At 43.1% G+C, this 27,380-nt stretch overlaps 1 protein-coding gene across 1 annotated transcript in view; it reads left to right on the forward strand.

The window, feature by feature from the left end:
• Positions 1-463: 463 nt before the first annotated feature.
• The window catches only part of llgl2 (LLGL scribble cell polarity complex component 2), a 28,452-nt gene continuing 1,535 nt past the window's right edge, over positions 464-27,380 (forward strand). The window contains exons 1-26 of the mRNA XM_056297057.1: positions 464-706; positions 7,427-7,549; positions 7,813-7,910; positions 9,591-9,672; positions 14,650-14,765; positions 15,026-15,184; positions 17,441-17,603; positions 17,713-17,845; positions 17,946-18,000; positions 18,299-18,453; positions 20,877-21,088; positions 21,332-21,399; positions 21,546-21,699; positions 21,971-22,075; positions 22,392-22,487; positions 22,618-22,814; positions 23,249-23,396; positions 23,669-23,816; positions 24,052-24,168; positions 24,381-24,547; positions 24,645-24,909; positions 25,229-25,379; positions 25,484-25,512; positions 25,771-25,818; positions 26,197-26,239; positions 27,211-27,272. Coding sequence (XP_056153032.1) covers positions 7,475-7,549; positions 7,813-7,910; positions 9,591-9,672; positions 14,650-14,765; positions 15,026-15,184; positions 17,441-17,603; positions 17,713-17,845; positions 17,946-18,000; positions 18,299-18,453; positions 20,877-21,088; positions 21,332-21,399; positions 21,546-21,699; positions 21,971-22,075; positions 22,392-22,487; positions 22,618-22,814; positions 23,249-23,396; positions 23,669-23,816; positions 24,052-24,168; positions 24,381-24,547; positions 24,645-24,909; positions 25,229-25,379; positions 25,484-25,512; positions 25,771-25,818; positions 26,197-26,239; positions 27,211-27,272 — 3,046 coding nt within the window. The 5' untranslated portion in view covers positions 464-706; positions 7,427-7,474. The remainder of the gene's footprint in view (positions 707-7,426; positions 7,550-7,812; positions 7,911-9,590; positions 9,673-14,649; positions 14,766-15,025; positions 15,185-17,440; positions 17,604-17,712; positions 17,846-17,945; positions 18,001-18,298; positions 18,454-20,876; positions 21,089-21,331; positions 21,400-21,545; positions 21,700-21,970; positions 22,076-22,391; positions 22,488-22,617; positions 22,815-23,248; positions 23,397-23,668; positions 23,817-24,051; positions 24,169-24,380; positions 24,548-24,644; positions 24,910-25,228; positions 25,380-25,483; positions 25,513-25,770; positions 25,819-26,196; positions 26,240-27,210; positions 27,273-27,380) is intronic.

A 27,380-nucleotide genomic window follows, 5' to 3' on the forward strand; every position in this document is an offset into this window, starting at 1 on the left:
ATTTGTATGCTATATTATACACCATGCTACTAATATACGGATGATATGTTAACACTATACTATAGCCTACTACTAATATATACTAACAATGATGTGATTATACAATGCCAATACATCAGAATCAGAAATCAGAAGCATTTTGTCATTTCATTTCATGCACTTGCGCACATGAAATAAAACGAACCATCGTTTCCCTCAGCCCACAGCAGTGCAACACAAAGACAATTACATTTTACTGATACCACTGTACTTATTATATTAATAAATTATAGCAATTTACTATCATTACATAACAAACGGAGACAGTAAAAAAAAAAGATATACGTTGTTTTTTGGGATTGTTTATTTTTTCTGTGTCGAGTGTGGCCCGGAGGAAGGGGGAGAGGGGAGGAGTTAACAGCTAAACCAGTCAACTTTAGCTCAGCCCTGCGGACGCGCTAATGAGGAACCATCGAGGCCACCGCAGCGGTGGGAAGAGAGAGATCACCGGTTCTACCTAAGTTTTACGAACAGGCCCGTTGACGGTCTGATTCAGTCGGTAAATAGTGATTCTGTGATATCGGGACGGCGTTTCTCCTCTGCCCAGTCTCATTTCTTCTCAGCTGGGAGAAAGAGATCGCCGCCGGTCTATGAAACGGTGGATACCGACAGGAGGGTTCAACAAGCTGCTGAAAAGGGTGGCTGAGCGACGGCTGTTTGGAGTCAGGTGAGTCGGGAGGAGGGCCCGCACATTAACTCACAGGTGTTTTGCGGTAGAGCCAGTTAGCTAACAAATAAGCAGCATCATTGTACCAGACCAAAGTCGTGAGGTGTGCCGAACACCTGAAGGACCACCGCACTAAACTATCGTCCGCCAATGAGATGGTCGCTCTTCACTAAACTGCCATTCGCTGGCTAGTTGGCTAGCCGCTAGCCAGCTAACGTTAATCAATAACTCATAAGCAGTGCGCCCGATCAAAGTGGGCTAACGTTAACTAGCTTGGCGTTAGCTTGTTTCTTTAGCCTGCTAAACCATTCATTTGGGTCCAACACAGACAAACAGCGAAGGTATTGATGTGGAGCTTGGTCCCTGCCGCTAAATGTAAACTTGTAACCAATACAGTAAGCCGTAATGTCTGCTGTTGCATGATAATATATATATATATATATATATATATATATATATATATATATATATATATATATTATTTTGAAATCTGGAGATGGATTCAAGATTCAGTTAGGTGTGTCTCCTCGTTTGCAGGTAGTAAACCCTTTTGAGTCAACGGTCTGGTTTTATCCATGAGTAATTGTCTGTTTGGGGAGGGGGCGTGTGTGTGTGTGTGTGTGTGTGTGCGTGCGTGCGTGCGTGCGCGCGCGCCCGCCCATGCGTGTGTGTGTGAGTGACACCGGTTGGTCCAGTTTCTCAGGAATTCGCAACTAGGTTAGGCTAAATGACAACATTCTGACCTCAAGCCACATAGTGTAGAATAAATGTGAAAGCCTTAAAGACCTATACTACATCTACCTGGTTCAGATTCTTTTCATTCTACAGGTGCTTTCTGTAACTGCACTTAACAACGAAGCAAGCTGGTTGCTTGTCACCAAATGTGTAATGAATGGTTTTCTATCAGCTAATGCAAATAAATGACCTCATCAACACCTGTTGAATTACTGGCATCATAAGCTTTGACAGTCAATCATGTTCGCGTTGGCTATCAGAACACAGGACAAGTGGTCAAGCAGGTCCTCCGTAGTTTGGACAGACTTTTAGTGAAGGGCAGGTGGACAGTGTCCTTCCATCTCTCACCTGCATCAGTGCAAATTTACCAAACAACAAGCCTTTGTTCTCAGCAGACCTAGTTCCACTCCACCTGCACATTACAGTCCACCTGAAACTATTATGGAGGTAAAATAAATGCTCTCCCAAATGTTTGCCAGTCCGGGATGAAACCTTCACCTGCTGAGTTAAGTTTGAAAAAGATATCATGCAAATTGCACAATTATTTTAGTTGTTAAAGTGATTTAAGTAAACAGTGGAAACTTGCTTTTAGAAGGTTTTTTCTTTACTATTTCAAATGCTTTCTGTATGGCGGTATTCCCTTTGAACAGGAAAGCCGATTGTTCATCTTTGCACGAATGACAAGGTTTTAGAGATGCATACCGTGTCTGCAAACTTTTCAAACAGAATTCTTTGTTTTAGCTTTTCTTTATGGTAATTCTTTTTACCTGGTTACTGTTCTACCCATGAAAATGTGGAAGAGATTATTAAACGGTAGAATAAGCTTTTTCTAAGGTTTACTAATGAAACAACATGGGAAGTAGGGATGCTATAAAATATCCTTTTGCCCTCCAGTCAAATTCTTCTCATGCTTTACAGTCGCTGCTCCAAACTGCAGACCAACAACAAACGGTGAATAATCTTATATTGGCAACTGAAGGATCTCATTTCCTCTTCAGGTCAAATTATTGCCGCAGATTTAAAGAACGCTATTTAGGTTTCTTTTTCAACTGCATCTGCAAGTCCTATTCTCCTTTGTGTCATGTTGTCTCAAGTCAATAAATCTTGACTTGTTATTGGTAGCTGTTTGGGGCTAATATATCACTGTTGTTAGTATGATATTGAAAATGAAGTGCAGCTAAGCTAATGACAGGACAATGTACCACCACTAAGAAGCTGAGCCAGTATAAACTTTGTGCTCCTGAGTCGACCACTCCCCCCTCTCTCACTCTGGTTCTGATTACAGGAAAGGGGGCAAGTGGGTGGGAGACTGACATCCTGCCAGCCACACCCTAAACTGACAAGATCTTATTTCTGTTGTGTAAGGGACAGTGCAAAAGAAGAGCTTGGGTAGGAAGCATCCCTATTGTTGACTGCAGCGGTCATGAAAAAGACTCCTATATCTGGTGTCTCTATTTATTGGCTGTATTCTTGTATCCAAAGACAGAAGAAAGGAATTTCAATTAAACACATAACGCAATTCGATCTTACCCAAGTGCCACCTTCGTTGACCAGCTTATGTAAAGATGAACCCCATCCCCTTTTCTCAGTGTACTGATATGAAGCACCACTCACACACCACATCATTTGATGGCGAGTATGAGATGTGTCATCACTACCACTGAGAATAGCCCAGCTATGTCTGGTTGCAGATCACAGTGAGGTGCCACACACTGTACACATCCCTTTATTCTTGTTTCGGCATCAACAAGCATTTTTTCAGAGTGTGAAGGAAAACTTGTGATGATCCAGCACCTGCATGGGAAAATGGTGGCAGGACAAGGTTTATGAGAAAGGGAGAGAGGTGTGTGCTCGCAAGTCAATCTCAACTGTATCACACCATGAGAGATGCATTTGCAAGCGGTCTTCTTAGGCTGCAGTGTTTAATTGTTGCTGTCAAACAGGTTATTCTTTATCTGTGTGGTTCTGGTTATATTATAGCTGCAGTTCTTGATGCTATGAATATGAACTTGGGTTAGTCTGTTTTTAAAAGTTTGTGTTTTTAAAAGTTTGTCATTGCTTTGCCGTTATTATGGTGGGGGTTTGATTAGTGGTACGCCTTTTTCTTTCTTCTTGGCAAGTGCTGACATAGCTGTTGATTACATAAGTCCATTATTAGAATATTTTGGATGCCAGGCATTTCCTTGGTCACTCGTTCCAATGCTGAGGGAGTATTTTAACTATGTTGTTTAGATGGAGAACTTCTCTGCAGCTCTGTTGATCTAGTTTACTCCTCCTTTGAGATTGTTGATGCCATGTCCAGGCATGTTTTTTTTTCTTCTTCTTCTTCTCCATTGACTCTTCAAGTCAGATGGTTCAGCTGATATGCTGGGAATTTGGTGATGTCACTGAGCTGTGGCCAAAAAAAAATCCACATTTTTTTTTCTTTTTTCTACAGAACTAATCACAAGTTAGAGAGCCTAGTATTTTTTTTATTGGACAACAGATGTATTTGCTACACATTCAGGCCAACGTTTTCTGTTGTGGCATTCAGTGTGAATGTTGTGCAGATTAGCAGTTGTCTGACATCATCACTGACTCTTACCACACGATGCTCAGGGGTGTATTCACTCTTGATGGAGAGTGTGGTCGTAGGTAACCAAAATGCCCCAGAAAGTGAGCGTTCAGTCTCATTTTATTACCCATTCCTCAGCTGAAGGTCAATGCCCTTCTCTGACCAATCGAATTTCCTGGGAAAATCCATATGTTGCCGAGCGTAGAATTACGACACTTGTTTTTTGCTTTGTTTTTTGGCCGAAATGGCCCTAGTCCTTTTTTTCTGTGTCCCTCTGTTGCTCTACTTTCCTGTAACATTATTGACATTGACCACAGGCTTGGAAATGCACATAAAGCCTTATATGTGCAGTCAGACATGCTAGCCTCATCATGACTCACAGCTAAACCTGTCTCACTGAATGGAAAATTTAATTGTTGTCTCTGATTCCCCCACATCCCCGTCCCCTTTTGGCTAGCCTCAAGTGAAGACAGTCTCACACTTAGTTGTGGTTTTGTGCCTTATAAAACCTTGTGTCTGCAGCCTGAGAGATAAAAATTCTAACCTGAGATATTTAGCCAAAGTTTAATTTTCCAGTAGTGATTTTGGGTTGGTTTTGGGAAAAACAAAAATGATGATTCCATTAGTAATTTAATGATCTTAAAAAATCTTGAATGTAGACGATGTTTCTAACTGATCAAATTCAAGTGGTGCGTTTCCTAACATGGACATTTATAGATTGAGTCTTTCCATTTCTGTCCGGTGTTTGTGTCTTTAAGAGCAACTGGCTTCCTAATGTGTTTGCATTCATTGTGTTACACAAGTCCTAAAAATTCCAACGTTGTTGACCTGTTGTCTGGTTTGCTCGGAGGATGTAGGCCAGTTCGCCGAATATCCCACTGGGTTTCTTTAACACATGGATGCAGTTGGGGCTTTCCTACCAAAACGGCACACTTGGGGAGAAAGAAAGCAAACGGAGGAGGAGGTTGATCCAGCTGTCACAACTGACAGCATTAAACATTACTGTAGTCTAGCTAATAGTGAGGTTCATTGAAAACCAGGGGTCTCTAATAAGTAGCTGGGCTGGGAATTAGGGTTAATTTAATGACCGGTTAAGCTGTGCTTGGATGTCTGTAAAGTTATTTGAAAGCCTACAATTAATCTCCTTGAATCTAACCTTTTAGGACATCCAAAGATGGGAGAGAGAAACACACTTGCTGCTGTTGACTGTTAGCATTGCTGTAGCAGGTGAACAAGGTGGTGGTGGTCAGTGCTTGTGATTGAAACCAAGGTTACCAGACGGGTTGTTTGAGTATTTACAAGTGTTTGTGTTATCTTGCCAGTCTCATTTTTCCTCAGCAGGTCCCTCCTGTAGCCCCAGTAAGCCATAGAAGCATTTCGCTGCTTGTGAAGCCTACCTCCCACCCTGCCATTGTTGTTAGGGCTTACGGCTTTGAGCTGTCTCTTTCTGCTCTGCTAGCCCTCATGGGACACACACACACACACACACACACACACACACACACACACACACACACACACACACACACACACACACACCCCCACACACAGTGCCTTTAAGGACTTGTGATCTTCTACAACAACAAGCTTGTTGACACACCTACAGTTGTGATCGCTTTTACAGTGAGCTGATATTGACAGCACTAACAGCAGGCAGTTTTGCTCTCAGCTTTATTGTTCTGCATTATCACCGATATTTATGTTGGCTCAAAGTTAAAATAGTCTTTCTTACTAAGCACAACAAATGCCCCCAGTCCAGACAGGTTCACCATGGCCATCAGTAATTGCCCTCTACTTGCAGTCCATGATCGATACAGAACGTAACATTTCTTCTTTTATGCCATTTCGCCCAATGTCATAAAATCTTTTTTCGTGGGAGGAAGTTCACTTGGGAAGTTTATGAACCGTCTCGGTGGTGAGTAAGTTGGAGCTGCTGATATGAAGGAAGGCCAATTCCAGAGTTATGTCTCGACTTTGGAATGAGACAAACGAGCTGGTAAAATGGGAAATGATGACAAATAGTTTGGGACTGTGTCATAGACATATGATATATAAATCACGTCTCCTGTGACTTGTTCTGTTGCTGTGTGTTTGACTTTTTTGTTTTTTATGTGCTTCTACTCTTAGGCACTTATGTGAAATGGCTTACTCTTATTTAGTGGTGCAGGTCTGGTAGGCAGGCAAGCAGGGTGGATACTTGGGATTAGGTTGGATACAATGTTTGTGGTTTGTATACTTTGAAAATTTGCGATAAAAAGACTTCGATAAAAAAAAAAAATCACGTCTCCTGTGATTTGTTTACGGTGTGATTGGAACCTTATCTAGCAGAGTTAACCTACGTGAACCTTCCCCAGTGTCACACAGTGAAGTAGCTACAGTAGCTAGCTTTAAGGGCCTGGACTGTGAGTGGAGACAATAAAGCTTAGAGGCCGTTCTACTGCTTGCTGGTTGAGCTTTTCCTTCACGTGGTAGAGCTTAGCATGCCCATGTCTCTGAAGTAGAGACTCAAGCTGTCCAAGACCCTGTACTATTTCAGCAGTCATAAGGTATAAGAAGAAGGTGATTGGGGTCAAGCTTTATTTCTAATTTTTGTATTCCAGAGTGTGTTAATGATAAAAGAATGTCAGGCTGACTTGAACCTTTCCCCTGTCAGCCTTCCCCCTTTTCCTTTTCTCCTTTTCTCTCTGAAGTGGCTTCTGTAGAAACTGCCACGTTCTGTGACAGGTGTTTTCATCAGCTGGCATGTCTGGTCTGCAAGAGTGGTGTGTGTGTGTGTGTGTGTGTGTGTGTGTGTGTGTGTGTGTGTGCGCGCGCGCGCGTGCGTGCGTGTGCGTGTGCACATGCGCGTGCGTGTGCACATGCGCGTGCACATTGAGGTCGGTTGTGGGGCTGAAATAGTTCAACAATGGTCTTAGTTTTACCCTGACTGACCTTTGACCCTAAGCTCTTGTTTGAGAAGATGCCACATTCATCCATCCAGGGAAGGGAAAGTGTGTGTGTGTGTGTGTGTGTGTGTGTGTGTGTGTGTGTGTGTGTGTGTTCTCATTGCAAAAGATAAAGGGCCAGAGTCTGCTTGTAGAATTCCTTTCTCTCATCATTTGTCTTGTCCGTAATCTCACACAAAGTAAGCTACCTGAGCTGAGTTTCCATGGAATGCTGGATTTGTTCCTTTACTTCAGAGACTTGTATTGATTTCTCTGATGCTGTTCCAGGAGTTATTTTCTATTCGAGTGACGTCACTTTTTCTTGTCTGTACCATTACCTGTATTTTGTTTTCTCAAGTTGTGATATAAAACTGTTGAATAAATCATAATATTTAACTGCTCAACTTTCTCTCCCTTTTTCCTTCCCAATATGCTTCTTCTTCCACTTTACCTCTCTTTGTTTCTCTTTGAATCCCTTTATTTTTCTTCTTTTTTTTTCCAATTCAGTGTTTAGTGGTGCTGGGCCTGCAGGCTCTGGGCTGGTGGTGAGAGAGGATGAAGAGGTTTAGGAAGCATGGCCAGGAGTCCCAGAGAGACCGACTCAAACAGGAACTCTTCCAGTTCAACAAAGTAAGAGAGACAAGAAATGCAGGTCTAATCATGGCGTTAATTAGGATAGATGACAAAAGTCATTTATTTTTAAGGACCACCTTTTTAACATGAGATTAAGTCACAATTCTTATCCATATTCCCCTACCCATTTCTTGTTCACCTCCCATTATATGTCTCCTGTTTTGCTCCCATCTTGTGTCTGTGCTATCCTGCCATTGTCTCTGCTCTCATTGCCTCATCTTGTCTATCTCTCATTCATTCTCTGCTTTCTGCAACTCAAGACAGTGGAGCATGGATTCCCCCACCAGCCCAGTGCCCTGGGCTACAGCCCCTCCTTGCAGCTCCTCGCCATAGGTACTCGGTCTGGAGCCATCAAGCTGTATCCTTCAGTGTTCCTGCTGTGTGTTGATAACCATCTTTATCTGTAGGTGCACGTGTGTGAGTACTATGTAGTGTTTAAATAGTTTTTAAGGGAAGAATCTTGAACGTCATGTCAGAACTTGATGGAGGCAGTGTTAATGAATGGCTCTGACTCTGCTAAATCCTGGTCTGTGGTTCACATTGTTACCTGGTGAAGGTATTTCATTTTCTCACGCTCTTACTCAATGCCTACTGCCTGGCACTCTCACACACTGCAGTCTGTGTGTGAGTGTGCCTCCATGGCCTTTCACACAATTAGGCTCATTGACAGTGTGGTGGAGCCAGTCAGTACTCTCTCCCCATTCACATACTATATACACACACACACACACACACACACACACACTGGTTGTGATAACTCCAGTGCCTTCTTTCAATAGACAAATCCATATGTACAATGCAGGAGATTGTTCTGGGTTAACACTAAAGCTTGCATAGAGGAAATCTGTGAATGACTTTATTATTAGACAGTATAAGGTGCTTCAGGCTGAATCACAAAGAACTTACGAGCATGTGTTCTTTTTATAAATGGCATACAAAGGGCATCTGGGTAGTGTAGCAGTCTGTTGTCCATTGCCTACCAACATAGGGGTCACCGGTTCGATTCCCAGTGTTGCCTCCGGCTTGGTTGGGCGTCCCTACAGACACAGTTGGCCGTGTCTGCGGGTGGCAAGCTGGATGTGGGTGTGTGTCCTGGTTGCTGCACTAGCGCCTCCTCTGGTCAGTCGTTGTACCTGTTCAGGGGAGAGGGGGAACTGGGGGGAATAGCATGATCCTCCCACGCACTACGTCCCCCTGGCGAAACTTCTCACTGTCAGGTGAAAAGAACCGGCTGGCAAATTAGTATGTATCGGAGGAGGCATGTGGTAGTGTGCAGCCGTCCGCGGATCGGCAGAGGGGGTGGATCAACAAGCGGGACAGCTCGGAAGAGTGTGGTAATAAGTCAGGTACAATTGGGGAGGGGGGGGGATAAATAAATAAATAAATGGCATACAAGACTTGTATGCAAATAAGAGCAATACCACACAGAATGATAAATGTAGGCAGCCCTGAGGGCATCTGGATAGTGTAGCGGTCTATTCCGTTGCCGGTTCAAATCCCTGTGTTGCCTCTGGCTGGGTCAGGCGTCCCTACAGACACAATTGGCCGTGACTGCTGGTGGGAAGCCAGATGTGGGCATGTGTCCTGGTCACTGCACTAGCGCCTCATCTGGTCAGTCGGGGCGCCTGTTCGGGGGGGAGGGGAAACTTGGGGAATAGCGCGATCCTCCTATGCGCTATGTCCCCCTGGCGAAATTCCTCACTGTCAGGTGAAAAGAAGTGGCTGGCGACTCCACGTGTATTGGAGGAAGCATGTGGTAGTCTGAAGCCCTCCCCAGATTGGCAGAGGGGGTGGAGCAGTGACTGGGACAGCTCGGAAGAGTGGGGTAATTGGCTGATGCAATTGGGGAGAAAAGGGAAAGTTTAAATTAAACAATAAATAAATATATATATATATATATATATATATATAGGCAACCCTATACTTACAGATTTTTTTTTTAATCAGTTTAATATTTTCTGCAAGCCCATTATTGTATATTTCCCTAATATAACTGTACCTGCCATTGACATGTAGTCAGTCCTTGACAGTTGTTCAGATACGGAGCCCCAGGTGTGGAATTCATGGGCCTGCATGATGAGAATGCTGCTGTCACACAGGTGCACTTCCTTCCACACCAGGTGAGTAAGTGAACACACACTTATTTAAAAAAACATCTGTATAACCCAGTGAGTCAAGTAAATTGTTTATGAGACAGTAGAAGCCTGTTTCATGCCATAAGCAATCATCCTTATGGCATGATTGCTTATGGCACACTGCAAAAAACATGAGCTTAAATACAAGAAATAAACACTGAATTTGAGGGGAAAGTACTTAATACTAGTGAAGTTGTCTGTCTATGCAGCAAGATAATTTTACTTGACAAGAAATTGTAAGTTGGTTCCAGTCTTGAAATAAGTAGGCTCGGATGAGTGTTCAAAGGCTTGAAATAAGAAGAAAATGCTGGTTTATAGCTCAAATTACTTAAGATCAGACTTGCTACAGCACAGTAGTAAGTGAAATACACTGAATATTAAGAAATAATTATTTATTTTAAAAAAATTTATTTCAGATTTTTCCCTTTTCTCCCAATTTAGTGGCCAATCGCTCCCTATTCTAGTGCAAACACCCACCCTCGTACTGCATGCGTTCGCTAACTGCCAATTATTACTGCTTCATCGAATCTGGCCAGAGTCGGATCTGATGAGACCGAGGCGCGATCCCTGGTCCCCAGTGGGCAACTGCATCAACACAAAGCCGACGCTTAGACCACTACACCACCGCGTCAGAGGAGGGTGCCCCAGCCACAGCCAACGCTAAACCATACACGTCAGAGCAGCTGGGTGCTGTCAAAAAAATCAAGAGCTGTAAAGATTACTACCAAATTATTGGAGCTGAAAAATATGCAAATGAAGCAAATAGTTCTTAACTCAATTTTTTGCATTCTTAATTTTAGCACACTGAAAAAGGAACAAGAAATCAAATCACTAATTCAAGTGGAAACTACTTAATACTAGTGGAGTATTATTATTCCGTTACTTGAAACAAGTTGGCTCATCTTGAAATACGTAGGCCCAAACTTAAAAATAGTACTTAATCACAGAGCATACATCTTAAAACAGGAAACTTGATTTTACTGAAATCACAACCAGGACAAGTGAAATTTCTGTCAACATTTATTGACAACTCTTTCCAAGTTTGAGCAGTGAAAATCAAAGTGTACTTTCATTTCGTGATAGGTGAAGCATGTTGGGCCATTGAATAAAAATGTGTATAAAATGTGTGTGTGTGTATATATATACTATATAGTATATATATACACACACACATTTTACAGTGCATCCGGAAAGTATTCACACCCCTTCACTTTCCCCACATTTTGTTTGTTACAGCCTTATTCCAAAATGGATTAAATTCCTTTTTTTTTCTTATCAATCTACATACAATACCCCATAATGACAAAGTGAAAAAGGTTTTGTAGAAATTTATTAAAAATAAAAAACTGAAATATTGCATGTACATAAGCATTCACACCCTTTACTCAGTACTTGGTTGAGGCACCCTTGGCAGTATGTCTGTGAATGTTCTCATTCATCCAGGTCATGGTTATCCACAGGAATTGAATCGAGTGCAACTGGACTTGGTATATACTATAGCCGTGAAGACGTTTCGCCTCTCATCCAAGAGGCTTCATCAGTTCGTGCCTTTCTGACTAGACCAAGCTAGTCTGACTGGCTGGTGATGAAACTCAGATATTTATCCTCTTTGGAGTTGTTATCGGAGCTAATGATGTCCATGGCTCTTTGTGTTCTGATGTTTAGCAATGCCTGTCGTTATCAGAGGTACTGTTATGCGTGGCTCTTTTGTGTTCCGATGTTTAGCAACGCCTGTCGTTATCAGAGGTATTGATGTGCGTGGCTCTTTGTGATCCGATGTTAAGCAGCGACGGTCGTTGGGGGTGTTAGTTTCGACTTCGTTAGTGCTCCATTCAGTGGTCATGAGTCGTTGGAGCTGTTAGTGACCGACTGTTGTTCTTGAAGGCTAAGCTTCTCAACATTTATTGACAATTCTTTGAGCTTCTTCTCCGAGCCACTGGTTCAGATATGTGGACGACACATGGGTCAAAATCCAAACACAAGAGGTGCAAGCGTTTACCGAACACATCAACTCAGTGGACAAGAACATTGAGTTCACAAGGGAAGACGTAAAGAACAACAGTTTGCCCTTCTTGGACTGTGACGTCCACATTGGGGAAGACAGGAGCCTCCACATTGGGGTTTACAGGAAACCTACACAGACAGACCAATATCTACTTTTCGACTCACACCACCCTCTGGAATACAAACTGAGTGTCATCAGAACTCTGCAACACAGAGCTGACAATGTGCCCAGCAGCACTCAGGCCCAACGGGAAGAACACAAACACCTGAAGGGAGCTTTAAAAACCTGCGGCTACCCCAGTTGGACCTTTGTGAAAACTGCAACACGTTCCAAAAAGACCAACCGAGTGAGCGATGAGGAGAAAAGGAACAGAAGGAATAACATAGTCATCCCGTATATTTCTGGGGTCTCCGAGAAACTCAGGAGCATTTTTAACAAACGCCGCATCCCGGTATACTTCAGACCCAGCAACACACTCTGACAAAGACTGGTTCATCCCAAAGACCATGTCCCACACACCCAAAAAAGCAATCTGGTGTATGCTGTACAATGCAATGAGGATTGCCCTGACCTATACATAGGAGAAACCAAGCAACCACTACACGAACGGATGGCCCAACACAGAAGGCCAAACTCCTCAGGACAAGACTCAGCAGTTTATCTACACTTAAAGGAGAAGACACACTCCTTCAAGGACAGCAATGTACACATTTTGGACAGGGAAGATAGATGGTTTGAAAGAGGGGTGAAGGAAGCCATCTATGCGAAACTGGAAAACCATCCCTCAACAGAGGAGGAGTTCTGCGACACCACCTATCTCGCACTTACAATGCCGTCCTTTCATCTCTACCCAGGAGACTCAAGAAGCTTAGCCTCCAAGAACAACAGGCACGTCTGGTTTCCTCCAGACGTGACGTTTGGCATTCAGGCCAAAGAGTTCAATCAGACCAGAGAATCTTGTTTCTCATGGTCTGAGAGTCCTTTAGGTGCTTTCTGGCAAACTCCAAGTGGGCTGTCATGTGCCTTTTACTGAGCAGAGGCTTCCGTCTGGCCACTCTACCATAAAGGCCTGATTAGTGGAGTGCTGCAGAGATGATTGTCCTTCTGGAAGGTTCTCCCATCTCCACAGAGGAACGCTGGAGCTCTGTCAGAGTGACCATTGGGTTCTTGGTCACCTCCCTGACCAAGGCCCTTCTCCCCCGATTGCTCAGTTTGGCTGGGCGGCCAACTCTAGGAAGAGTCCTGGTGGATCCAAACTTCTTCCATTTACGAATGATGGAGACCACTGTGCTCTTCGGGACCTTGGATCCAAACTTCTTCCATTTACGAATGATGGAGACCACTGTGCTCTTCGGGACCTTCAAAGCTGTAGAAAATTTTTTGGAACCTTCCCCAGATCTGTGCCTCGATACAATCCTGTCTCGGAGGTCCACAGACAATTCCTTTGACTTCATGGCTTGGTTTCTGCTCTGACATGCACTGTCAACAGTGGGACCTTATATAGACAGGTGTGTGCCTTTCCAAATCATGTCCAATCATTTGAATTTACTACGGGTGGACTCCAATCAAGATGTAGAAACATCTCAAGGATGGTCAGTGGAAACAGGATGAACCTGAGATCAATTTTGAGTGTCATAGCAAAGGGTGTGAATACTTATGTACATGCAATATTTCAGTTTTTTATTTTTAATAAATTTGCAAAAATTTCTACAAAACCTTTTTCACTTTGTCATTATGGGGTATTGTGTGTAGATTAATGAGAAAAAAAGGAATTTAATCCAGTTTGGAATAAGGCTGTAACATAACAAACTGTGTGAAGGGGTGTGAATACTTTCCGGATGCACTGTATATATAAAAAAGCCTTGTGTCATTCTTAAATCAAGCAATTGAACTTTAGTTTGTGTCACTGAATCTTGAAACAAGTTATTTTTGGTGAAAGAGAATGGTACAAATTGCTACTCTAGCTAATATAGCTTGTTTTAACAATAAATTACTCAATTGTAAGATTTCCTGACTAATTGAGGCATAAAAGACATAGTCATGATCAATTTAAGAATATACCATGAATTCAAAGATAGAAACCAGTAAATAACTTTTAAAACAAGATAATTAATCTCATATTTCCTTATCTAAGATTTTAAATCTTGGAAAGCATGGAAGAATTTGTAGTGATGAAACAGGCTTGTACTGTCTCATTAAGAATTTACTTGACTCACTGGATTATTTTGCTCCTTATTTGTTGAGTACTTTCCCTACCATTGAGGGTTTCTTTTAACAAAGTTTTATATGTATATATATATATATTCAAATTGGCCTTAGTTAAGCACTGTGCTAATAGAGGCTGTGTTTTAAAAAAAAATCAAACGGTTAAATTGGCCTTAATTAAGCACTATGCTAATAGAGGCTTTGCTTTAGTTTTTTTTTTTTTTAACTGCTATGAGGCATTGTCTGATACACCATAAGGTAGATTGCAGAGCACAGACTTCATTGGCTTATTGCTTTTCTAAAATGGCCATAAAATACAATGCTGGTTAAACCAAAAAAACACAAATGTTGAGGCTATAACTTTCATCAACAGTGATTAATATTTATAGACATTTAAATAATAATAGTTTGACATTGTGATTATCAGGCAAAGCATACTAGATACGTATGTGGGGTTGTTAGCATATTAATATTGACACAGTTATGCTGCCAGTCACAAATATTTATCAGGTATTTCAAAATGGCATGTCACTGCTGAGTCTTCAACTTGATTTTTTTTTTTTTTTGTATGTATCAAGTCCTGGTAACTCAAAATGCTTTGTGTGCAAGCTATGTGACTTGTGCAACTATGTGACTTGGTCCTTTTTGCGCAAATCACTTCCATTCATTTCTTCTGGCAATTCCAGCGGTCCATTTTGTGCCTACTTTTCCCACTTATTGACATTATCATGTTTATCTCATCTCACACCTAGGTTGAACTGGTGACCCTGCTGGATGATAACAGTTTGCACATGTGGACTCTGAGAGCCCACAAAGGAGTTTCTGAGCTACTGGAGATAGGACGCTTCACACTCACTGGACCCCCTGGGTAACACACACACACACATATGTATATATATATACACACACACACACACACACACACACACACACACACACACACACACTCATGTCTCTGTCAAGAAACTTGCTCTTACAGCTTTGAGTAACCCATAATTCCTGAACATTGCAGTGACAAGTTAATAATGCCATATACAATGATATTGATGCAATATGAAAATAACAGCTATGTGTAATCTCCTGCGAATATGGGTGACTGACCACACCTCCATCCCCTCTCCCTCTCAGTGCTCCCCCCAGTGTGACCAGAGTAACTGCAGTGCTGGCCCACTCCTCAGGAGAGTTGCTGCTGTTGGGGACAGAAGGGGGACATGTTTTCATTGTGGAAGTCCCCGGCTTCAGAGAGTTGGAGGAGAGGAATATCAGCCTTGAGCAAGTCACCAGCAGGTTGGCATCCTTAAGACCCCAGTCAATCTGCCATAGATTCTATCTCTCACTAATTAAAAATCTTTATTAGCAGGGCTTTCCACAAGGATATGGAGTAGCCAGCCAGTTGGGGAAAAAATAGTCAGCGAGGGGGGTCCGGGGACATGCCCCCGCTGGAGAAAAATTTGACCATAAAAGCCCAAATTTGGTGGCCTCTGGCACATTTTAATGCCACTATTCCGTCATTTACACTTATCTTAATTATTGCATATTTTAATGTTTTTGCCTGCCTGAATGTAAACATGTAGTGAATTATTATAAAGGAGAATTAGGCTTCTTGTACGTTTTAGCCCACACAGTTTGTAAACAGCTATTGATATTTAAAAGCACACCTATTCCTGAGTGATCAGAACTTTTTTTTAAGAAAAAACGTTCACTTTGTTACAAAGTAGGAGCAAATTACTCAATGACAGGATAGCCAAAAATGTAAGCCATGGATAAAATAGTAATTAATTAATTAATTAATTAATTAATTATCCAAACCACTTATCTTTACTCAGGTTTGCGGGGATACTGGAGCCTATCCCAGCAGTCACTGGGCAGCAGGCAGGCATGAAATACATATATGATGTGGAAAACATATATACTTGATCATATTACTGCAGGAAGTTCCATTACATCATATTTTATTTTTAAAACATGATTTGGGGCATCTGACATTGGTTTGCATAATTGGTCAATGGCAAAAAATCCAAAAGTTTCTGCTGCCTACCAACACTGGGATCCCTGGGTAGAATCCCCGTGTTACCGCCAGCTTGGTCGGGTGTCCCTACAGACACAATTGGCCGTGTCTGCGGGCGGGAAGCCGCATGTGGTTATGTGTCCTGGTCGCTGCACTAGCGCCTTCTCTGGTCGGTTGGAGCGCCTGTTTGGGGGGGGGGGGGCTGGGGAGAATAGCGTGATCCTCCCACGTCATACGTCCCCCTGGCGAAACTCCTCACTGTCAGGTGAAAAGAAGTGGCTGGCAACTCCACATGTATCGGAGGAGGCATGTGGTAGTCTGCAGCCCTCCCGGATCAGCAGAGGGGGTGGAGCAGCGACCGAGATTGCTCAGAGAATGGGGTGATTGGCCAGGTACAATTGGGGAGAAAAGGGGGGGGGGATACAAAAACACTGTAAATCTTTTAAATCTCAACATAAGTAAATATAATTCATTTATTCGTTCATTCATTTAGCCCGTAAGCGTCTGTGTGGCATATTTGGGAAATACAGTGCTTTTATCAAAAGACTTGCATGTTAGGGTTAATACTCCTGGCTGTGCTTCTGACCAAGGGCAGTAGGAAAAGAACTAGAGTTGGTCCCCAGGTGCTGCACCACAGCTGCCCGCCACTCCTATCCAATAGGATGGGTTAACTGCAGAAAATGGTTTTCATTGTAACCATACGTGACAAAATAAAGTGGCTTTCTTCTCTTCCTTCTTCTTTCAGTGGACTTTTTAATACTTAACTGCACAATCGTCAAGGTGCTGCCACTGGTATTTTCCGAAGTAGCCCATATGAGGGTGTCCCGTCTGTGCGGTCAATGCAATTCTTAATATTTTGTCATCAGTTATTTTGCTAATATTTGTCAAACACTGAAGACGACTCTCCGCTCTCTACTCAGCAGGACACAACCTCTCAGCTGAGCACGCGCACACGCACATTCATATATATATAGAGCATGTGGGGACGGGACTGATACAGGCAGACACATTTCTCTATCGTCATGCTTGCGCTGTTTTGAAGCGGAGGCTAGTGGTCATAAATGTACATGCAAAGCGAACCACAACCTGTTAATCAAAACTATTTTATTAGAATTAAAAATTGATATATTAAAGTAGCCGGCTGGACTTAAATAAGTAGTCGGCTATTTGGCCAGCAGCCAGTGTTTATGGAAAGCTCTGTATTAGGCTGGCTAGATTGTATGATTGGCAGAAATGTCTGTAGATATAATCAGCTTTGATGGTTTACTGAACTTTTAAATTGGGCAGCTGAGGAACATTAATCTCTTAAACAACTGGAAATGTTTATTGATTGCCCTCTGAATAAACCACTCTCCTACACATGGCACGGTACTGTGTCAACAAGACAATATCCCCTTTGTGCACAGACAGTGAGGGTCTGACCACAATGTCTTTTTCATTTATCCTCTTGTCTCCCCCCCTCATTTCTCTCACCCTTTCTTTCCCTCATTTCTCTTCCCTCTCCTTCCATTCACTACTTCATTCCCTCTCTCCAGTGTACCAGATGACTATATAGGCCGCAGGAACCTGGAACATGTGGAGGCCTTGCAGGAGAACCCAGTCAACCCAAATCAGGTTGTGATTGGTTACGGACGAGGTCTCATGGTCATCTGGGACCTAGAGAGACAGTGTGCTGTCCAGCACATTCCTGCTACACAGGTGCTCTATGCTGAGATTGTAATTATGCAGGCACCAGTGTGCCGTGATTCATTATGACGTGCACCTTGTAGATTTGCCTTGTTTACCACTTTATACTATGTTTCCATAGCAACTGGAAAGCGTGTGGTGGACGGAAGATGGCTGTCATATTCTTAGTTCCCATAGTGATGGCAGCTATTGTCGATGGGGGGTGGGTGGAGAAGATGCAGGGGATGAGGAAGAGAAATCCGATATTCCATATGGTGAGGATTAAAGTGATATACTCCACATTATATGTTCTTTATCATTAAAAGGTCTCCACAAAACAATGTTACTCGAGGCTAATCATGAATTTCTTTGCAGGACACTTCCCCTGTAAGGCTATTTCCAAAATTGTCCAGTTACCAACTGCTGAAGGGTAAATTCTTTATATCCACCCACCTTTCCTCTCTTTTTGATATATAAACACACATACACACATGTAAATAAAAATTTGGCTTGATAACATGAACATTTTACTGCCTTTCAGTAGCTTTTCTCAGTGAAAGCAATAGATAGGTTTGTCTGCTACATTCTGAATGTTCTAATGTTTAACTTGATTTCCCAAACGTGTTTCATGTCCTGCTGTTACCCATTAATCTTTTGGCAAATAGATGTGAACTTGAACTTGCATTTTTTTTCTGTGTGTATGTGTGTGCTTGTCGGCACGTCTCCAGGCCTCCATTCCTGCTGTTCAGTGGTGGTATGCCCAGGGCCAGCTATGGGGACAGACACTGTATCAGTGTGATCCACAGTAAAACGCACGTGGCTCTGGACTTCACCTCCAGAATCATTGACTTTTTTGTAATCAAAGATGGGCTGCAGCACACAGGTAGGAATTGCTCACTTGCTTAATCATTGATGCACTCAAAAATGATACCGTGCTATTCCATTGCCTACCAACATGGGGAACGCCCGTTCGAATCCTTGTGTTACCTCTGGCTGGGTCAGGCGTCCCTACAGACACAATTAGTCATGTCTGCGGGTGGGAAGCCGGATGTGGGTATGTGTCCTGGTCGCTGCACTAGCACCTCCTCTAGTCGGTCAGGGCGTCTGTTCGGGTGAGGAGGGGGAACTGGGGGGAATAGTGTGATCCTCCCGCACGCTACGTCCCCCTGGCGCAACTTCTCACTGTCAGGTGAAAATAAGTGGCTGGTGAGTCCACATGTATCGGAGGATGCATGTGGTAGTCTGCAGCCCTCACCGAGTTGGCAGAGGGGGCGGAGCAGCGACCGGGACAACTTGGAAGAGTAGGGTAATAAGACGGGTACAACTGGGGAGATAAAAAGGGGGGGGGGGATCCAAAGGGGAAAGAAGGGAAAAAAATGATACAGTGAATAACATACAGTGCATCCGGAAAGTATTCACACCCCTTACTTTCCCCACATTTTGTTATGTTACAGCCTTATTCCAAAATGGATTAAATTCCCTTTTTTTCTCATCAATCTACACACAATACCCCATAATGACAAAGTGAAAAAGGTTTTGTAGAAATTTTTGCAAATTTATTAAAAATAAAAAACTGAAATATTGCATGTACATAAGTATTCACACCCTTTGCTATGACACTCAAAATTGATCTCAGGTTCATCCTGTTTCCACTGACCATCCTTGAGATGTTTCTACATCTTGATTGGAGTCCACCTGTAGTAAATTCAAATGATTGGACATGATTTGGAAAGGCACACACCTGTCTATATAAGGTCCCACTGTTGACAGTGCATGTCAGAGCAGAAACCAAGCCATGAAGTCAAAGGAATTGTCTGTGGACCTCCGAGACAGGATTGTATCGAGGCACAGATCTGGGGAAGGGTACAAAAAAATTTCTACAGCTTTGAAGGTCCCGAATTGCACAGTAGTCTCCATCATTCGTAAATGAAAGAAGTTTGGATCCACCAGGACTCTTCCTAGAGCTGGCCGCCCAGCCAAACTGAGCAACCAGGGGAGAAGGGCCTTGGTCAGGGAGGTGACCAAGAACCCGATGGTCACTCTGACAGAGCTCCAGTGTTCCTCTGTGGAGTTGGGAGAACCTTCCAGAAGGACAACCATCTCTGCAGCACTCCACCAATCAGGCCTTTATGGTAGAGTGGCCAGACGGAAGCCTCTGCTCAGTAAAAGGCACATGACAGCCCGCTTGGAGTTTGCCAGAAAGCACCTAAAGGACTCTCAGACCATAAGAAACAAGATTCTCTGGTCTGATGAAACCAAGATTGAACTCTTTGGCCTGAATGCCAAATGTCACATCTGGAGGAAACCAGGCACCTCTCATCACCTTGCTAATACCACCCCTACAGTGAAGCATGGTGGTGGCAGCATCAGGCTTTGGGGATGTTTTTCAGCGGCAGGAACTGGGAGACTAGTCAGGATCGAGGGAAAGATGAATGGAGCAAAGTACAGAGAGATCCTTGATGAAAACCTGCTCCAGAGCGCTCAGGACCTCAGACTGGGGCGAAGGTTTACCTTTCAACACAACAACGACCCTAAGCATACAGCCAAGACAACGAAGGAGTGGCTTCGGGACAAGTCTGTGAATGTCCTTGAGTGGCCCAGCCAGAGCCCAGACTTGAACCCCCATTGAACATCTCTGGAAAGACCTGAAAATAGCTGTGCAGCGATGCTCCCCATCTAACCTTACAGAGCTCGAGAGGATCTGCAGAGAAGAATGGGAGAAATACCCCAAATAGAGGTGTGCCAAGCTTGTAGCTTCATACCCAAGAAGACTTTATGCTGTAATCGCTGCCAAGGGTGCCTCAAACAAGTACTGAGTAAAGGGTGTGAATACTTATGTACGTGCAATATTTCAGTTTTTTATTTTTAATAAATTTGCAAAAAATTCTACGAAACCTTTTTCACTTTGTCATTATGGGGTATTGTATGTAGATTGATGAGAAAAAAAAGGAATTTAATCCATTTTGGAATAAGGCCGTAACATAACGAAATGTGGGGAAAGTGAAGGGGTGTGAATACTTTCCGGATGCACTTGTAAGTCTTGGAATTCCATCAAGTCCATATCCACCCCTAAACACAATAGTTATATTATCTTATCAATAGTATAAGCAATGATACTGAAAAGGAAAAAAAAACAAAAACGGAAGAATTTTGATCCACGCTCACCTTTATAGCTGTGGGTGGATCTGGGGGAAATGGTGTGAGCCTCCACACATGCTATGGTCCAGTAGAGATACTTGGCAGTTGAAAAGTAGAGGTCCGCAACTTCATCTAGAACCTTCCTCTCTCACTTGAATCCATTTCCAGGTGATCCTAAAGCGCTGGTAGTTCTGGTGGAGGAGGAGCTAGTGGTGATAGACCTGCAGACTGAAGGCTGGCCGGTCATCCAGACACCCTACCTGGTGCCCCTCCACAGCTCAGCCATCACCTGCTCCCACCATGTTTCTGCCATCCCCCTCAAACTCTGGGAGAGGATACTTGCTGCTGGAGAACTGCAGAATACACACTATTCCAAAAAGGTAGGCTTGTACATCCACATCTATCAGCTGCACTTTCATACTCTCAAACATTTGCACCAATGTTAAACACCTATGAAAACAATGTGACTCAAAGACAACCTGCAAAGTCTTAGGCTAGTCATCGTGTATGATGTGCTGTGTCCTAAACAGGACACATTCTTTCACTGTCTTGTTAAATAGATGCTATTAGGATGATATCATTGTTAAGCTTTCATTTCCTCTACCTTTATTGTCTCTATAAAGCCATGGCCTATAACAGGAGGACAAAATCTGGCGCTGGACCCTCCTCTGAGAGACCTGCTACTCACAGGGTCAGTTTAGCTGAACTTGAAGCATAACAACCTATTGCTTACAGGATATAGCACCACAAATAAACCAGTAAAATACTGGACCCGTTTGATTATTTTCCCTTAACTGGCTCTCTTACTGTAATTTAAAATACCATTTGTGTCTGTAGGCATGAAGATGGGACAGTGCGTTTCTGGGATGCATCAGGAGTGTGTCTCTGTCCCATGTATAAGCTAAGCACGGCCGGCGTATTCCACACAGACGCTGACCCCAATGATAACATGAACCAGGGCACTGAAGGCGAGTGGCCTCCATTCAGAAAGGTAGGTGTGTGTGTGTGTGTGTGTGCGCGTGTGTGCGCGCATGCACGCACGTGCCTTTGTCTATCTGTCCATCTGCCTGTCCATCCACAGTACTCAGCAAACCTCAGGAAATGGGTAGAATTGTCCACTGAACAATTTTATTAAAAATAAATAAATAAATAAAAGAAGGAAACGCTCTTCCAAGTGGGGCTGTAAACTGGACTAGAAAATCAAGTGAAAATATAATGTTATGATTACTCTCTCCTTCCACTACTCCTTGCCTCTACTCCAGGTGGGTTGTTTTGACCCCTACAGTGATGATCCAAGGCTGGGGATCCAGAAGATCCACCTCTGTAAATACAGTGGCTACCTAACTGTGGCTGGCACTGCCGGACAGGTGAGAGAACTGTTAGCATCTGTTTACTGAAACTTCTTAGCTGATAGCAGAATATGTAGAATTTTGTGTTGGGTTTACAAATAAATGTATTATTGCTATTTTAATGAAACTGGTTAGATTTATCAAAAATAGTTCCTGGTCTTTAAGAAATTGTAAATGCTGATTTTGTTCTCAGTGTTGTTTTATCCTTTTTATCATTTTGACAGCAGTGGTTAGCATTTTATGCTCAAGTTTCACCTCTAGAATTTATCGTGTGTAGCAGTCACATCTGCTTCTTTAACAGTTTCCACGGTTCCCGCTCTTTTGTTTTCTCCAGATCCTTGTGCTGGAGTTAAATGATGAGGCAGCAGAGCAGACAGTAGAGGCTAAAGTGGTTGACTTGCTACAGGGTCAGGAGGGATTTCGTTGGAAGGTACTGACTGCAAAAACACCGCCTCGGTCAGGCAGAATTATAACAATGCCACAAACCTGGCTTGAGAAGACAAATACAGAATTTGTTACAGTCAACAGTTGTTTCTATTACAAGTTTATTCTCTGGTTAGGGCCATACCCGCCTGGATGTGCGAGAAGAGCCAGTGATGTTTCCCCCAGGCTTCCAACCCTTTACCTTGGTCCAGTGCCAGCCTCCCGCCGTTGTCACTGCCCTTACACTGCATTCAGAGTGGAAGCTAGTGGCTTTTGGCACCAGCCACGGCTTTGGGCTGTATGACTACCAACAGAAGAACAACGTACTCATTAAGTAAGGAGAATGTTTGTTTTTGAGAGCTGTTTATTCTCAGTTTGATTTTCCAGGGACAGTTATCTGAACAAACAAACTGGGCAGTTGCTCAGTTAGTCTTTTACTGATTGCAGTAAAAGGCAACATACATTGGTCAGCATATATTGGGCCCTGTACAGGGGGGCACAGAAAAAAAGGATAAAGTTGCTGGTCTGCAAAACCATACATTTAAAAAAAGAAGGCGATATTGGCTTTAGTGACTGTATTCTCATCATAATAAAGTGAAATAGACCATCTTTAGGAAATGGACCACCAACATGTGTATGTATGTGTGTGAATAATTAACATTTATTCCACACTGCCCCTCCCCCAACACACACACACACACACACACACACACACACACACACACACACACACACACACACACACACATCTTCTCTCCTGGTCCTCAGGTGCACCCTGAACCCCAGTGACCAGCTGGCCATGGAGGGTCCTCTGTCCAGAGTGAAGAGCATTAAAAAGTCCCTCCGACAGTCCTTCAGGAGGATCCGACGTAGCAGAGTCTCCCTCAGGAAACACCATGTGAACAATGCTGCCAAGGTATCCCATCACTTCACAGCATCTGTGGAAATTTTCCACTGATCTACAATTCTGTCCAGTACAATTTATGTGTTTACAATTGGTCATGTCAACATAGGGATTTTATATAATTCCTTCTTTCTGTCTTCTCTGTCTTTCTGCCCTTTATCTATCACACTTACTTTGTCTCTCTCTCCTTCGTCTCATCTCTCTCGCACTCTCTCTCAATTCCATCCCTTTCACATTCTCACTCACTCATACATATCTTCATCCCTCTCTTCTTGTCTGGGTAGCTCCAAGAGGCAAACGCCCGCCTGGAAGCTGAGCTAGCAGAGATGGAGCTGGCCCCCGTTCAAAGGAAGATAGAGGCTCGCTCCTCTGATGACTCCTTCACTGGCCTCGTACGGACGCTCTACTTTGCTGACACCTTCCTTTCAGACAGTGAGTTACACCTTCATTTATACACATTTTTCTTTACTGAGGCAGCACCTGAAACCTGATTTTTAAAGGCATATTTTGTGACATCTCAAGCCAAGGTTAAGGTTAGGATTTGAAACGGGGAAGCTGGTCTTTAGTCATTGTTTAATCCTGAAATAGATTTTCATTGTGTAAATGTAAACATTGTACATTTAGGTGTTTGAGAGGGCCTTCAAACTCATGTCTATATTTTTCTCAGGTTCTCATAACACGGCCTCCCTGTGGGCAGGGACCAATGGCGGCTGTGTATTTGCTTACATGCTCCGCCTTCCGCCTGTGGAGCGCAGAGCAGATGACCCTGTCACTGCACACCCTGGTAAGAATCGCACAAAGGGATAGTTTTGTAAACAATTTGGAATGTGTGTTATAACAAAGTACTCACCCACTCAGACAATAGACTACTTGTGCAGTCATTCACCCTTTTCTCTTTGCTTGTGGTCTTATGCTGTCATTTCCTCTTCTCTCTCTTGCTCCCTCTCTGTCTCTCTTGCTCTCTCCCGCTGTCTCATTCTCTTTCTTTCCTTCCAGCCAAGGAGATCCAGCTGATGCACCGTGCCCCAGTGGTTGGTATTGCAGTGCTAGATGGCCATGGAGCTCCTCTCCCCGAGCCCCTGGAGGTGGCCCATGACCTGGCCCGCCTTCCTGACATGAAGGGCTCCCATCACCTGCTGGTCATATCCGAGGAACAGTTTAAGGTTAGGCTCAAATGGACCAGAGAACATTATCACATGAACACATACACAAACACACACATACCACACACACTGATCCTGTTCCTTTGTGTGTGTGCAGGTCTTTACCCTGCCAAAAGTAAGCGCAAAGATGAAACTAAAGCTGACAGCCATCGATGGCTCCCGGGTGCGGAAGGTGGGTGTGGCTTGGTTTGGCAGCTGCCAATCGGAAGACTATGGCGAAAGCGGCCTAGTGGTTTTGACCAATCAGGGGGATCTCCACGTCGTGTCTCTGCCAGGGGTGAAGATGCAGGTGCAACACCCCTGTATCCGCCGTGAGGATGTCAGTGGCATTGCTTCCTGTGTCTTCACTAAGCACGGGCAGGGTAAGAGGAAGATGCCCATACCCACACACAAAACAACGTTTCCTGATGATAATCCATTTGCATTTTCCACTTCCCTGTGATTGTGATACATTATTAATCTCACAACGGAGAAATTGTTTTTTTGCTTACACCTACCTTAAGGAGGTCGAGACAACCGATCCACTTCAAAACAGCAGCCCTGGAGCTTGTAGATTCTGTGCCTTGCTCACCGATCTTGCAATCCGGGGGGCTTGAACCCAAGCCTTTTGACTGAAGGAGATTTTCTCGGCTGCTGCTTCACTTTTCTTCTAAATGTCTTTGTCCTGCCCTCATTCCTCAGGTTTTTACCTGATCTCTCCGTCTGAGTTTGAACGTTTCTCCTTGTCTACCCGCTACCTGGTGGAGCCTCGCTCTCTAGTTGAGGTTCCTCCCCATTCAGCCACCTCTACGCAACATAGGGCATGGCCTGATGGAGCCTCATTTGATCACAGGTACACACACACACAGTTTTTATATGCTGGTGTTTCTTACATTACTGCAGAAATTCTGGATTTGTTTTGATGTTGATGATTTTTTGCCTTTCATGTGTTTCCAGGAATTCCAAAAGGGAAAATGAAGATGCAGGTAAAATATGCTTTTGAACTCTCTGAAAAAAGACATACTCTATGGAGGGAAAAAAGGCAGTATACTCTGTCGTGCATGTGCCATTGCTGAATAGAATACTACATTGTCAAATGTAGTGCCCTGATACTGTTGAGCTGTATATGTTGCTTATGTGTTGTCGACCTATGTGCTCACACATATATACACATACACACACACACATTTAGTTTGTGCCTGCCTGTACCGTTGTGCTCACTGCCTGCTGCCCGTGTGTTCCAGAAAGCGCTGCTAGACGTGTTATGGAGCATGCTTTGCTGAATGACGAGAGTGAGTACTCCAAAGTAGAGACAGAGAAGAGATGACACAGTATAAAAAGTGTTACATGAGGGCAGTTCAGTTAATCAAACCCTGAAATTCTTGCTTGAGTTACCCCCTGTTTCAGTGTGTGCTTCCTCATTACCGGTATGTCTGCTTTTAATGTTCTCATGAAACACAGTATGACAACAGACACGCCTAAGTCAGCATTGTGCAAGTGGAAAACCTGTAGCGTACGTCTGTCATATTGCAGTTTTGACTAAAACATAATAACTTTTGCATGATTCGTATAACCTCCATTTTAACTGATTCCCAAGTCTTTTATATTAAGAAATTGTGCAAAATATCTGACATGAAGCTGATAACCTTTTTGGTTTTTAATCAATGTAGAGGTACTGCAGGAGATACAGAAGTCACTGGAAGGTGACCAGACGTAAGTATCAGACAATAGCTATATTTCCATTCAGTTGTGAAGCAAGTTTTAAGCTAACTTTTCTAAAGTCATAGAAAATACAAAATAGTTGCGTTTCCATGATATCTGTTTAAGTCAATGAAATCCTGAATGTAATTTTGTCCTGCGTCTTATGTCCAGACTTCCACACCCATGAGAATGATGGACAGTTATGATTAACAAACAACTGCTCATGTGATTTAAATGTTATTTGCTTTTTTTTTTAAATTAGACAAATACATTTCCATCTGCCATTTGGCACATAAACTCTTTTTTCAACAAAAGCAAGAAACAGCCCAAGCAAGCGTCAAAACGCATTTGCGGGGGGTGCCCCGGTAGCCAAATGGTTACAGCGCATACCACATTAACCACAACATCTCAGGTTTGATTCTAGCCAGTGACCTTTGTTGCATGTCGTACCCATTTCTCTCTCCCCTTGTTATTTGTCTGCTACTTTACTATCCGTTACCCACAAGGCTCAGCGTTTTCGGTTTTTATTTTTCAAAGCCATCCAGCATGCCGAATTTCGCCACAAGAGGACACTGTTACATAACCCCACACGAACAGGAACAACGTTTGGATCTGTGGAAACAGGGTGAAAATTAGATTAAAAATTTGGGTATTTTTAGTGAAAATCGGTAAAAACTGAAAACACTGAGCCTTGGTTATCCAATAAAGGCAAAACTGCCAAAAAAAAATTTGGGGAAAAAAATGCATTTGCGACATTGACAAAGTTTTATTAAGTTTGCCATTACCATCCAACTTTTCCAATGCCGGACTTCATAATGTGCATAAAATGCTTTGATAGAAACATGGCTACTGATCATTAATCTCTTTATGCTCCAGGTTTATCTGAAATTTTGAGGTGAATAAATTAGACGCTTGAAATTGCCGAAAGCTACGGTCAGTAATTATGTTGACAGAAGCTATTATGTATTTTCTGTCTGCCTCAGATCATTTCTAGAGAACAATGTCAAGAATGCTCTACCTGGAGAGAAGGTGCTTAGCAATGGAGGTGAGACTAATTTGGTAGCAACTGCCAAATATTTTTTTTACTTTTTAAATGAGTAATTTTCATCAGTTTTGTTATCACCAAGATTTGTTTGTATGTTATCAGTGAAAT

Source organism: Lampris incognitus, chromosome 17 (genome assembly GCF_029633865.1).
Source record: "Lampris incognitus isolate fLamInc1 chromosome 17, fLamInc1.hap2, whole genome shotgun sequence".
In the NCBI taxonomy this organism is placed as follows: Eukaryota; Metazoa; Chordata; class Actinopteri; order Lampriformes; family Lampridae; genus Lampris; species Lampris incognitus.